The sequence below is a fragment of the Ptychodera flava genome, chromosome 15 (genome assembly GCF_041260155.1).
Source record: "Ptychodera flava strain L36383 chromosome 15, AS_Pfla_20210202, whole genome shotgun sequence".
In the NCBI taxonomy this organism is placed as follows: domain Eukaryota; kingdom Metazoa; phylum Hemichordata; class Enteropneusta; family Ptychoderidae; genus Ptychodera; species Ptychodera flava.
The window spans coordinates 32,293,951-32,308,478 of NC_091942.1; the positions used below are offsets into that span (position 1 = coordinate 32,293,951).

At 34.4% G+C, this 14,528-nt stretch overlaps 1 protein-coding gene across 2 annotated transcripts in view; it reads right to left on the bottom strand.

Moving 5' to 3' along the window:
• Nucleotides 1-1,582: 1,582 nt before the first annotated feature.
• LOC139151917 (caspase recruitment domain-containing protein 11-like) overlaps nucleotides 1,583-14,528 on the bottom strand; it is a 29,213-nt gene continuing 16,267 nt past the window's right edge. For both annotated transcript variants that reach the window (XM_070724961.1, XM_070724960.1), the window contains exons 9-22: nucleotides 12,823-13,175; nucleotides 12,368-12,471; nucleotides 12,055-12,202; nucleotides 11,121-11,370; nucleotides 10,218-10,402; nucleotides 8,782-8,949; nucleotides 8,387-8,556; nucleotides 7,305-7,349; nucleotides 6,954-7,067; nucleotides 6,563-6,693; nucleotides 6,110-6,237; nucleotides 5,658-5,755; nucleotides 4,831-5,270; nucleotides 1,583-3,855 (exon numbers count right to left, since the gene is read on the bottom strand). In XM_070724961.1, the coding sequence (XP_070581062.1) occupies nucleotides 5,095-5,270; nucleotides 5,658-5,755; nucleotides 6,110-6,237; nucleotides 6,563-6,693; nucleotides 6,954-7,067; nucleotides 7,305-7,349; nucleotides 8,387-8,556; nucleotides 8,782-8,949; nucleotides 10,218-10,402; nucleotides 11,121-11,370; nucleotides 12,055-12,202; nucleotides 12,368-12,471; nucleotides 12,823-13,175 (2,070 nt within the window). In that variant the 3' untranslated portion in view covers nucleotides 1,583-3,855; nucleotides 4,831-5,094. The remainder of the gene's footprint in view (nucleotides 3,856-4,830; nucleotides 5,271-5,657; nucleotides 5,756-6,109; nucleotides 6,238-6,562; nucleotides 6,694-6,953; nucleotides 7,068-7,304; nucleotides 7,350-8,386; nucleotides 8,557-8,781; nucleotides 8,950-10,217; nucleotides 10,403-11,120; nucleotides 11,371-12,054; nucleotides 12,203-12,367; nucleotides 12,472-12,822; nucleotides 13,176-14,528) is intronic.

Genomic DNA, 14,528 nt, shown 5'->3' on the forward strand with positions numbered 1-14,528 from the left:
AATCGTAAAAGTCAAAACCAGCTCGTAAAAGGCATGAATCCCGTCTGAAAACACCACAGCTATGGACCCACAGCTAGATTTGACTATACAGGACAGTGAACAATGCAGAAATTATGTGACAAGGGACAGAACTTAGTGTTTATTATTGACATAATGTTGAAACTTTGAATATTGGTGTAAAGGTTGAAATATTCACACTTCAATATTTTGTTCTCTCGGCAGTTTGACGCAAAAATGACGTAAAAAACCGCAAGTTCCAGGATGTCCGCGGTCAAGAATACTCAGAATATGTTGTGCAAACACTAACTGTGAATGTAATGGCCTATGTTATTGTTGGGAAATATAGTATTGAATTCAGTTACCAGTATCAGTGTTTCTTGTCTGAGATATTTCTGGTAAAAAGGGAAACAATTATCTTGCCTTGTCTGCATCTGTGCAAAAATGACAGAGAACCGCGTTTACCTTCGGCCTAAAAAAAAAATAAAAAAAAAATTTTCGCTCGCCGCTCCTGGGACTTGGTCCAAAAAATCCGATGAACAAGATTTTTTTTTTCTCTGGCCTTAGCAGCATATTTGCTGAGACATAGAATGCTCTCCTTTGTCGCTCAATATCGCTATCGTCTCTAAGGTTATGTGTTAACAAAAACCCAAGATATTTCTTTCTTTCGACAAAAACAATTTTGACACCATTAAGGTAAACAGCGGGAATGTGCTTAACTTTAGATCTATCTGATGTGACACACAAACATTCGGTCTTTTTCGTATTGAAGACAATGTCATGAGTATTACTATAAATGCTGCAAATGATGACTAATTTCTGTGTCCCTTTCACAGAGGGACTTATCAGACAAATATCATCAGCATAAAAGAGGTGATTGATGAACATGCCACCAATATTACAACCTGTTCGTGAAGTTTCAAGTTTATAGCTTAAATCATCGATATAAATATTAAATAGTTTCGGTGACAATATTCCACCCTGCTTAACGCCATTTTTCACATTGAAGCCCTCTGAAATGCAACAACCCCAACGAATAAAAATATATTGCGACCTATACCAGACAAAGAGAAACCTAACAAAGCAAATAGGCACTTTACGAAAAATCAACTTTTTAAACAATGTCCAGTGATTAACACGATCAAATGCTTTGGAAGCATCCATGAAAGTTACAATTACGTTGCTACCATGTTTCTTATACGGTAATAGTGAATGATTTCTTTCAGAATGAAAATGCACATATCAGTTGAATGATCCTTTTTAAACCCAAATTGGTAATGTGTAGATGTTGCAATATGCTTTGGGGAGTAGAACAGGAATTTATGATTGAAATACAAAGGAAACACAGTGAAAAGTCATCAAAATCTATAGCTACTGTACCTAAATCCCCCAAGCATGAAAATACTTTAGCCCAACAATACGTTTATAATGTCTATGTGAAGTACCAGTGTATTGATGGATTTCCCATGCAATGCAATGTGAGTGACTCTAGGAACCTAAGTGTTGCAATGAAATGGTATAGAGCCTTTTCCAGGGGATTCATAGAGAAATAATTAAAAAAATTACTCTGACACACAGCATGAGGTTTCTTCAAGTTCAAGCACGTCTGAAGAAATGCTTTACATAATTTATTTGACAGTATGAACAACCAGTCAGATTGCAGAGTCCGTTTCAGGACTGCGTAAGTTAACATTTATAAAAATATGGCAAATTGATATCCTTCTAAACCTTATGAAAATCCAGGGATGACTGCAAAACAATAGCAATCTATAAGTTTTACTTGTGTCATATGGACAAACATTGAAAAACGATAATACACTTATTATCATTAGTCTGAAGAGCAAATAAAATGTGAAATAGTATTACACAACAAAACTGAAAAGGACAGTGTTTATTTGAATAAACCAATCTCAAGTGAGTATTTTTCTGCTTTACACCTTCTTCAATGGGTACCTCCTCCTTTTACAAAAGTGACTCTACTGGCCAAGGTATAGACCATAACTTCTTTGGAGGGGTAGCATTAAAAAAGCAAAGACTCAGCAAAGAAAATATTGCTGCCTTTACAAAAAAGTTTGGAATTCTGTGAAAAATGTCTGTATGCTCCATCAAATCCAATGTAAAGGTATCAAATCTTGGAAGGTGAAAAAAATTGCATATCATCATTCCGATCACCCCCCCCCCTCACCAACCTCCCCTCCAACAAAGACCTAATGGTTCATCCCTTGGTGAATCTTGGAATGAAGATTTTTATTCATCAAACTGTCCATGTATACCTAATAAACTGTAAATTTCTGTGGCACAAATAGCCTACAAAAAGTTCAAAATTTTTGGCCATTAATACTTATCCTATCTTAACTCTATGCAACAACAAGGTTTTTTAAAATGTGTACGTCAATTGACAAATATGTGCATGTAAAAATATGACAAATGTAAAAATCTTATTCAGGCATGGGAAGAAAATTGTTATAATAAAACTTAATACCTCTTCCATTTCTTTGTTGATCCATGGCTCCGCCACAGATCATGTTGTCTGACTCAATCTGAGTAAATAATGTAATTTTTGCAACAGTGATCAACACATGTATGAGACGACAAGCAGGTAATAACAATATGCGTGGACAAAATGTTTCTCGAAATGTTTTGGAAATTTGGCTCAAGCAGTATATTTCAAAATTAATTGATAAGTATTTCTTGCTGTAGTTGGGGTAAGTTATGCTACATCTATTGGAACCTCCTGTTATCGCATTGCTTGTATGCATGGTGCGACTTAACTGGTTCATTGATTGATTGATATTGTACGCTGGAGTAACAGAAAGCAAATGTGTGGCTAGCCAATGCATATATACAACTCAATAAATTTACAATGAACATCAATGATCACAGTAACAGCACCAATGTAACTATAGAGAGAGTCACTGAAGGCTGTATCTTAGGCACTAAATGTGTCAATGGTTGTACACTTGGTCTTCGCTCTTCAAATGACAGAGAATTCAAGTGCCACACAGATGCATAAGTTTTAAAGAAGGCACTGTAGGTCATGGAGCTACCAGCTTTGCTTGTGTGTAAATTGACAATCTCAGCCTACCAGCCATAAAAAGTAACCAACTAAGATCCTACAGAGTGTTAATATCATCAGTCAGTACATAAACACAATAATTTGCATACTACAATAATATGACAGTCAAAACACCTTGTTCATGTAAACAAAAAGATTTCATATATACAGTAACATGTGCGGTCCTCTGATCAAGTACAAAAAATTAAAATTTTATTATTTTTAAATCGTGACATGTAGTCACATATTGTCTGATAGAAGTCATTGTGACCACCATAGTGATATATCATGTCATTGTGACAGTTTGTGCGTTAATCACATCAATCAAATATATTATTAAGGATGCGTCCTCTGTTGCAAACAACATTGACTTATCGAATTCGAGTACTCGGCTATTTCACATTTTCATAATCCGCACCATTTGTGCATGGTGTTGAGGTATGTGTGTTTCTGGTTTACAAAGTTAAAGCTTTTTGATGAAAATTTATAAATACAGTGGCAACGAAGGTGTTCAATATTGATAGAGTACACTCAGTTATCATATGGATGAAACATCATTTACCAATGCCAATAGCTTTCGATGACCTCATCTAAATGTAGGGCTACTGAGCATGCTCAAATCAACTAGAAAATCAATGAACATTGTAAGCTTGTATAAAACTGACTTGGATGATTTGGTTTGGAAGGATTTATAATTAAATGTTTTTAAATTGAATTCTCATGCAAAAATCCCACAATATCACATAGACATGCATTTCATCACTAACAGCAAGAGTGTAATATACTTTATCTATTTGTAAATGCTTTAAGGTGGTTGGAAAGGCTAGAGCGTCAGTTATAAATTTCAACAAAACTATTAAAATATAAAAGTAGTCAACATTCTCTGTGGAATAAAAAAAACTAGACATTTGGGCACAAAGGCATTGCAGAGTTATAGCCTGTTAAAACTTCTGAAAAACTGACCAAATAAGAAGAAGTTGGGGAGTCCTTAGTGTATTAACTATGGTAGAGGTCCCCTAGCTTTTAATAAAATGTTTGAAAAGGGAAAGTCATTGTTTGCTGTTTTTCAGGAAAGTTTGACAAGGCGGTGCTGGCATTCAGAGTGAGTGACTGCTATTGTAAATGCATTTTTAGATTCTTTGAGTGTCAAAGAGGTGTCAAAAGTGAGATTAACTAAAAAAACTGCTCTATGACTTCAAAAGAGGGGTGCAAATATGGCTTGTTTTCAACATTTTTGACAGAATAACAGTTTTCCTACATAATTGTATACCAATTTAATCCATTTTTGAAATGAGATATGGACATGGAATTTTTACAGCCTATTAACAAGGTTACAGATAAGATTTGTACGGCACAATTTTCCTGTATTTGAAGTACTTTTTGAAAAAGCACATTTTGAAATTTGAAAGAATTTTAATAATTTTTGATATATAAAACCCATATAAAATCATAAAAACAAATTTTATTTACAAATCCTGCCGTACAAATCTTACAATAAATAGTGTCAACATATTTATTACTAATTTGGTAATATTAATACTATCCAATTATTATTAAATTCAAATATGTAAAAAAAATATGAAAAATTAAATTTTGATATTTACTGGTGTCATATTTCAAAATCATGGCTGCAAATGTACAATTTTTATATTCTTTGGAGAAAATATTAACTAAGGGAGTTATCCTGAAAATTTGAACTAAATATCTTGATTCTAACACTGGAAACTTGACATTAACTCTGAGAAAAGAATTCATGCAAAAATAGCCTTTCCAACCACCTTAACGTGAATGCAAAAACACAAACTGAGACTTTTCACACTGCTTGCACTGAATAAGTTTTATGAAACTCTGAAAAATTTCCTTCTGTAAATAGTTTTACACTTTCTATTGCATAAATATAAAACCATGTAACTGAAAGAAAAAAATTACATCTATACAAAACAAAGTTGCTGCATTTTCTTTTATATATACAAACTATTCTGCTTCAGACAGTGTTTTCGTTTTGTCCGGAAATTGAAACTTTGATCTTATAAAGATTTGCTTCAGGTGATGTGGTTCTTGGCTTTGTTAGGATTCTGCACATCTTTTCCACCGTTGGTTGATCTGCCTTCTTTTGCCACATAGATGTCATCGCTGTTGAGTCTTTTGACCATTTCAGACAATGTAGTGACCACATTATTGATGCTCGTACGGTCTACACCATCCACAATTTTCGTTTCTGTCCAAGAAAAAAAACAAATGTCAAAAATGGTAAGATTAATTCTCAGATCCCTGAATTCAGTACATGATAGCATAAAACTGTAAGTTGTTAACTATCTGTGATGAAAATGTTTTTATAATGCAAGATTTGTTCTCGATTAAAGAAGCAAAAAAGATGACAAAATGAAATTTCACAATCTTCCCAGAGTCCAGGTTCCATGTCACATAGTGTTTTACAAAACAAACAAACAAACAATATCATGCTTTGACAGTTACTTTGATACTAGTTCCCCCCCCCCCCCCAAATAAAATAAAACTAAACTGTACTGCTTGTTGCTGAGTGGTTTCAGCAATTTTTTATTTGAAGTGTAATTTGAAGAGTTAGGAGAAATAAAATCTGAATTACCATAACTTTTAGGATAGAATAGATTAAGTTGATTCACACTCTCTTCTGCATGTCGTAACTGCTGTCTCATTTTGTCCACATTTTCACCGAGTATGAACCTGAAAATACAGAAACAAACTTCCAGGATAAAATATGTAGACTAGTTTACTGTACAAAATGAAAGTTATGAGATTTGCAATTTCCATCAGCAGGTAGGGAGAGATTTTATCCAGAATTGTACATTTGTGTGTCCATGAAATCATTATCTCTGGCAGCATTCCCATGTATTATTTGTTTATTGGAGACACTTGCCAGTGGTGTATATTTTACAACTGCAATTATCATTTTACCGTTCAAGAACTACAGAAGTTCCTCGTAAAGTTTTCATGAGAGCAGTATATTAAATACTAGTATGACAAAATTCCAAAAGAGCCTCCCTAGCCAGGTGAAGAAGTGCTTGAGCTGGTACTTACACTGTCGGATGGTCCTTCTCGTTGCAGTCTCTGAGTGATAAGACAACTATCATTGGATAGATGCGTGCAGCGTACAGTTTTGCTAGAGCGCCACCAACTTCATTGATGTAACACAGAGCATGTTTGCCCTACAGGGAGTAAAACAGAAAGTTTTGATTTGATCTTAAATTATTTGTACTAGTAAATGAACCTGCAATAAGAATAAAAAAGTTTTGCATCAGCTCCTCAAACTTGATCAAAAATTCTCTTGTTCAATACATCACATTAGAAAGTTGACACCAGATTCACATATTCTGATTTCTTTCATATTTTGGCATGAAATATTACACAAAAAAATTAGAAAAAGCATTTTAAAACTGATGGTTACTAAGAGTGAGATAATCTGCAATTATATAAACCATTTCCATAACAACTGTTACCATAACATCTTTTCAAAGAGAACACAAACCTTACCTTTTTTGTGACTTTTTTGATGTTTGCGATGGTAAGACATTTGAAGTTGCCACCTTCCCTCACAGAATCCACAATATCTCCTGTTTCTTTCTTCTGCTGGTCCATTTCTTCCTCCGTGCAAACAATTTCCTCTGAAAAAAAACAAAACAAAAAATATCAGGCAAAATTCTACAATGACTCTATGAAATGATATTGATGACCTTTTACTATGGATAAGGTTTGACTAAACCCTGTTCAAGATCTCCAAATTTGTTTTCTAAATATTTCAACTTTAATCCATGTGCTATTGAATCATTTTGGTTATATATATTTATGTCAATTCCTGGGAGAGTTAAAATAAAGGATGATATTCAAATATGATATATATATTTATACATAACATTAGTCTCACCTGTTTCACAGATTTCAAATTTGTCTTTTGTCATGTCGGATAGAGTGAGTTGCTTTTGCACCATATTGACCAATCCTGATGCACCAACCATCAACAGCGGACGGGGTTCACTAACTGAAGAAGTGATGAATGAAAAAAAAGAAATATCACACAGAGGAAAGATTAACTTGATAATTATAGATATTCATTACATTAATTGACAAAGGAATTCTTGCGTATAGATTTATGAGTATTAAACTAAGTGAACGACTAAAAAAGTATGAAGTGAAATGACAATCCTGGTTTCTATCTATAATTATACAAGTCCTTCCTGATCTCACTGACAACTTTTTGTAAATCAGATCAACTCACCTTTGATGGCTTTGACAAATGTATACGGTACCATTGTCTGTTCAGCTAGGAAATGAAGGGAAAAATGTCAAAACTTTATAATGAAAATCCTTCGAGATTTAATGCCATCATTCCTATTCATGGTTTGTAGATAAATCCCAATTTATGGTTAGTTCAGGGGTGATAGTACACACGGATAGTGAAAGATTCAATGCAAAGAAAACCTTGATGGCAATCTTCAATGTGTGAACAGGTATTGTAAGTGACCAAGTTCAAGGCTACAGGTGAGGTAAAAACATCTATGTGTAAAATTTGGTATTTTCAGTGGTGGGAATCATTTAAAATCTAGGCAAAAGTAAAGTGTTAACTGAGAGTTGGAGAAACAGTAACCAAATGGCAATATCTCGGAAGTAAAATACTCTAATTACAGAAAAACTCTCACGATACACAAAAATTCATATTATGCAATAACAATTAATTGTGAAAAGTGAGGAAAGGGAGAGAGAATTTGTCTGAAATTTGTCTCAAATCAAAGTAGTACTGCATATAGAGATTGGGAATTATGATGAACAATCCTTAAAAAATTTACAGTCATTGTATTGGAGTCAAATGGTCTATAGAATATGACTCGTTATAATTCAAAATTTGACATGATACTATTCTGAGACTTCAAAAGGCAATAAAAATTGGCCATCATGATAAATTGTTCAGGAGCACAAAACAAATTAGAAAAGAGTGTTTTCCCCATTTTGTTACACATTGTTAAACCGGGTTCATATACTATTACACTGCAAAAAAAACTCAGTGTATTCATCGTTCATGGTAAAGCCATCCAAATATATCTACAATAGGTTGGCAACAACACTCAATGCAAGGACAGGAATAAAGAAAAACAAAATAATTCACTTCAGCAACGTTGATGGCACACTTCTTCCTCCCAATATAATATACATGTATTTGTACAGCGAATGCTCTAATACAGTAACTATTACTTGTTGTTACTTTGTTGTAAGTTTAATATATCATTGTGAAATTGTAAAACTGCTTATGAGAGTGCACATCAATTTCATTATGTAAATATTTCAGAAAATATAATATCTTACCATATTTTTTCATCTTTTTGGGGTCAAAAGACCCCTTTTTCTTCAAAAAGCTGGTTTTCTTTTCAATTGGAAAACATCCGACAGCAGAACTTTGCATTGATCCTGTTGCAAATCTCTTGAGACTCATTGTTTTACCAGCATTTTCAATAATCATCAACTTCTCATACGCTCTGAAATCACATCAAGTGTATGGTTTAGTGGTCTCTTTGTGAGATAATATGAGTAAATAAACCAGGAAGTGAAGATTTTTTTTTTCTCCATGAGCTGTACAATGATTTTTCTTTGGGACCATGAACTTTAAAGCACCCAAAAGACTATATGTTATATGTTATCATTTGCAAAAGTTCTCATTTCAAAATTATATACAAGAATACAAATTATGCAAATTTACTCACTTATTATAGTTTGGTATGATCCCACTCTCTCCAGTGTTGACATGTTGTGCATGCCACACACCATAAATGCCACCACGAGCTGTGCTCATCACGTGTAATACGTCACCAGGCTCAAAATATAACTCTGAGTTCCCCTCTTTCTTTTTGTCTTCATTCCTGAAGTGAGCCCTACAAAGGACGGAAATTTTACGTGTTTAATGAGGTGTGAAGTTTCGTGACCAGTGAACACGACTAAGGATACTTTACTCGTCACAGCTGCTCTTTTATTGAGGAATTCGGAGTAACGTCATTCCTTTGTATTTGCTGAGTGACGAATTGATTGAAAAATATAAACAGATATCTCGTGTAAAAAGTACATACATGGCACTTTTCATCTGACCATAAATTACAAAATCAGGAACATATGGAAACTTGTAACAAATTCCTAGGGCATCCATGCCTTCTTAATTACTACAGAAAAATTGTGATTCAGTTTTGTTTCATATGATTTACCCAGATATCGATTGTTTCAGGCAGAATGTATCCTCCCCACAGATATTTAAAATCTCAATTTTTTTACAATTATTTTCTTGTTTCACTTGCCAGGGCTCACTTTGAAGCTCTTCCAGTGAGTTTTCACTGTTTCACCATCTCAGTTTTGTGAAAAAATCTAGTAACAAAATTTACATGGTGATCCCTGATATTTTTCTTGCTTTGGTTGGAAATTTTTTCGTGGAAGTTTGAGCACCAGTTTGAGTCTTTCAATTTCAAGGCTCATACCATACTACCGGTATTTTCACTTTAATTTAATTTTGTATGATTTTTTCCATTTCATTTGATATGATTTGCTGATTTGTTTCATCAGATTTGATTACAGAAATATCCTGAGGAGGACATATACCATACACATTAAAGCTATGACATCATGGTTCATATTCTACAAGGCTGCAGAAGACTGGATCCTAATTAAAACAATTTTCCAAATAAACATATTCCTAGGGAGTCAAGTCACTTCACAAAGCTATGGGAGGGCCCCCTAAGAAAGCCCTGCACTTTCTATACTAAAGTGGTCAAGGAGAGCAAAAAAGTACATCCGCCATGTTGTCAAATCCCGGGAGATTCAAAACGAGGCTCCACAACACAATTACATATGCAATTTTACGACTCAGGTTCTCAAGTGCTGAGTGCTCAAAAGGTTATATATGATTGGTTGATTGTCACTATTCACAGCAACTTAGGGAGTCTTTTTGTACTATTCAATTTTATCAGTAAGATTCATCCAACCAATTGGATAACAGCTTCTGAGAGTGTTGGTTAGTGTTTCCAGGTGCACCTCATACTCCAATAATGTTCATATTATTTGATCTTTTATGTATAATAAAGAAGAAAACAAACATAATTGATATACAAATCAGTTCAGCTCAATGATTTTTTCCTGAGTTTCGATGTAAGTTTACCTCACATAAAAGGAATCTCCATAAATGTTATTGTCGTCGGCACGATATTTTTCAAAGACTGCCTGGTTATGTTTCATGGAGACTTTGATCCAGCCACCGGTCATATTCAGGGACCGAAGGGCCTGCTCCAGTGTATTGTCAACCAGAGACTTTGAACAGTGCTTTGCTCCTATGTTACCAGTTATCTGGAGAAAAAATCATTTAACAGAGAAAATGATCATGTCTGTGATATATATGGTAAGCACATGCAATGGCAATAATTAGGAATTGATAGACAAAAAAATTTATGTTTTAATTTTGTAAATAGCTTCTCAGGTTTTCAATTTTTTTTTTAGAGTTCTATGCCAGAATGTCATCAAGGTAGAACACACCTCAGTGACAGATAATCAGACTCTCTCTCAAACTTTTACAATTCTATTCTGATATACCACTTGTGGGGGTTCATTTTAAAGCTATTGGTGTAAGAAAACTTTTCATTGACTTACTTCTTAAAATTTGAAAATTGGCCATTTTGAATTTTAAATATTGGTAAGTTTTAGGTTATTTGTTTTTCTAGTACCAAAATCTGCATGGTGACCCACCGGATTTTTATTCTTAATCTTGAAAGAAAATGGTGGAAAGATACCTTAAGGAAAGTTTCAGCAAAAGTTTTAGTCTTTCACATTTGAGGCACATACTACCTTTTTATAGACAATGCAGATCACAGGAGAAAGACATTATCAAACTTTTTATAAAGGTTGTGTCATGTCTTTCACCTTGTACACACAATATTGGGTATAATATACGGAGCTAAGTTTTTACATCTCTTAAAACAAATTAAAGTTATTGTTGAGGTAACTTTTAAAATGTGTTCTAACTTTTTTTGGATATACTGAAAAAATTATTGCAATCAATTGAAAGTACCTTGAGTATTTGGTCGCCGACGAGGATGCCATTTTCTTTAGCCTTGGAGTTTGGTTTCACTGATTTGATGAAGATGCCAATTGTGTTGCCTCCCGTGATTTCAAAGTCTCCGGTCAAACTGGTGCAGTAGAGTAGTACTTCATAGAGGTCATCAGGTTGCACTGGAGTGTCAGAGATGTAGTCACTAGTTGTGGTGCTGCGACTTCCAGAGGTGGGAATGGACGGACACACAGATGACTCAGTCAGTGAACTGTAACGTATGATAAAGATATCTGATGTGATGACATAACCTGTTTTATCATTATATTAATTTTAAAGAGAGTTGCCATAGGTTGATCAGCTTTGTTGCTATTGAGTTTAAAGGTACACTGTCACCCATTCCAATTTTACAACAGTTACCATGGAAAGAGAAAATCTGACCAATCACAGATTTTAAGCGGGTGGCTGCTTTTTAAAAACAGCGCCCTCACATGGGCATTTTAAACACCAAGGAACGCCCCTTTTGACCATATATGGGCATATGTAGATTACAGGTGACTGTACACCTTTAACAGCTGTATTGGAGAATGCAATAAAATGGTCTCTGAGCAGCTTGTTTTTCATCATTTTTGTTTGCCACCCGGTAAAGTAAAATATGTATGTATGTATGATATTTTTTCTGTAGTTTTACTGCATAATATCACTGGCAGTTAAAGACTAACAGGCTGAACCTTGAGGTGAAAAGTGGTTGTTTCACATGTACAACAAACGTGACGTCCTTGTAAGCAACATAATGTCACACTTTGGTGACACTTTGGTGGCAGCGGTGGGACTCAAAATTAAGCCATATTGTAGCTCCTTTACCAATCACATAGTGGAGAGTTCTGCAGATCTCTTGCAGGAAAAAAAATGTATTTCAAACTGGAGTATGTTGATATATCTGAGAATGACTGACCTGCGTGCTTCCACTGATGAACACGTCTCTGCACCGTTTTCTGCATTTTCTTCAACTATCATTTCTTCGAGTGCCCTTGTCAATTCGCTGCATGACATTGAACGGCGTACACGAGTTCCAGCATCCCTCCTTCGGAGACCTTCCCTCCCTTAGGAAGAAATTTTGGGGAGAATTCCAGTCAGGCATATTGTGGGTAAAAGACAGCCTTAATCATTTAATATAATTTTGCTTTATTAATGTGAGAAATATATCTGATATCTTTTGATTCTAACAGTGTAAAAATAACTGTACAGGGTTTGCAGAGAACACCTACTGTGTATATGTCCTGTGTCAGCATTGTCAGCTCCATCATAATCGACATCATCATTGGAATCACAATCAGATAAGTCATCCAAAGTGTAACATCTATTTCTCATACTGTAAAACACAGAAAAAGAAAGTTATAAGAGAAATTGATCAGAAAATTGATGACCAATATCATACCATATCCCATATGAAATCTTCTGATACGATTTTTATAAGAATCTTAAAAGAATCTTATCTCAGACTAAATTAATGTTAACTAATCATAGATTGAGGATGACAATAGAAAGACCATGAGGTGATTGCCAGTAATTCTTCAAAAGCTTCTATTTATTGCTGTATTGCTGTTACCTGTTCATTGTTATTACAGGAATATTTCATCTTCCATTAAAAAAGGTAATACCGGTATATACTGTTTCTTAAAGAATGTGCGAAAAATAATTAAGTCGTAGCATTTTATATTACCTGAATATTTTTCTTGAGTGTATTGCGCGGTGTTTTATAACTGTCGGTGGATGAACTTTCTGTGATTCTGTTTTTGGAGTGCCACCTCTGTCAAATGAATAGTCATACAGGTCTTCAGTCGAATGCCATTCATTGAATGCTTTGAAGGCATCATCAGGTGTGGCTGGGGCATCCTGCGTTGAGCTGTTTCTGCGGCTGTTGGAGCGACTGATTACTATACTGCGTTTCCGGAATGGTCCGTTTCGAGCCTGAAACTTCCCATCATCACCATCACCAGCATCATCTGAAGGATCTGCAACATCCATTGTCTCTCCATCAGTGTCAATACTTGGAGACAACAATGCTCTACATCCCTGCATAAAATGAAATCACAGACTTTCCATATACTTTCCATCACCAAAATATTCAGGTTGTTAAATATATGCAATTGAAAATCTCCAAGTTTGCATGTATTTTCCTCAACTAGAAAGCTTAGAATCAAAACTATTGCAATCTCTTCATGCCTGTTCTTAAAGCCAAACTTCCTTAAGTTTACCTGTGTATGATATTCTATGAGAAAAGGAAATCTTGTACTGTCTTTTATATGTAACAAAGAGATAAGTATAAAAAACTGAGTATCACATTGCCTTGAGAAAAGATAAAATTTTTGCCCATAATAAAAAGTGGAGAATCTACAGTACTAATATCCACCAAGACCCTAGCACAACAGACGTAAAAATAATGATGTATGATTACTACTTTATTGATTTCTGTAATGTCTTTTTTTTTTCTCAGATTTAATGAGACATGTATTTGAAAATTTTTGATAACTCCAATAAAAACGTTAAAAAAAAAAAAAAAAAAAAAAAAAGAGATAAGTATAAAATAAAAATCTTCCTTTCAGCTCAAAACCGTGTTCACATGGTGTTGTATATCAAACAATCACAAAACATTCAATTGTCATGACCTTACAGTTCTCAAGACACATCCCAGACACCTTATAAAACTGTCTACTAAGTGAAAAAGGTCCCATCACTAGACAAGTACTTGCAATCTTTCCTCATCAGTGATCACCATGATTCTGTGAATAGTTAGTATCTCAATATTTTAGTTCACAGATACTAGCTCAATATAAATGTGCACAGTACAGCACACTCATGGAATACAACAACATCAAGTCTACTGTAGTTGTGTCTTTTCTGTAAACACCATCAGATTATACCTTAGTCTGTTTTTAAAAATGGCGCTTTTATTTAGTATTTTTGATGTTGCAAGTACGTCACATGCCATGCATTACGGTAGAATGCACCTCGGGAACAGCTGATACACTCTCAAATTTCTACAATGCTCTTCTAATCTTCCACTCATGGGGGGTTCATTTTAAAGCTCTTGGAGAAATAAACTATCCCTGTCGTCATTTTGCAATAATCCAAACTTTAATTTTTCCCCATAGAGTTAACACACGGGTGGCTGCCATTTTGAATTACAAATATCGCAAAATGTTGGGCAATTTGTTTTCGCAAGTTCCCAATTTTGCACGGTAACCCCACTTTTTATTGTTGATTTGGTAAGAGCATGATTGAAAGTTTCATTCAGGAAAGTTTGAGCAAAAGTTTAGGTCTTTCACTTTTGAAGCTCATACTACCTTAATGAATATAATGAATATTCATATCAAGTGACAGTGTGCAGAAAAGTATTCTAGCTTGTGACGCAATAATACACTGATG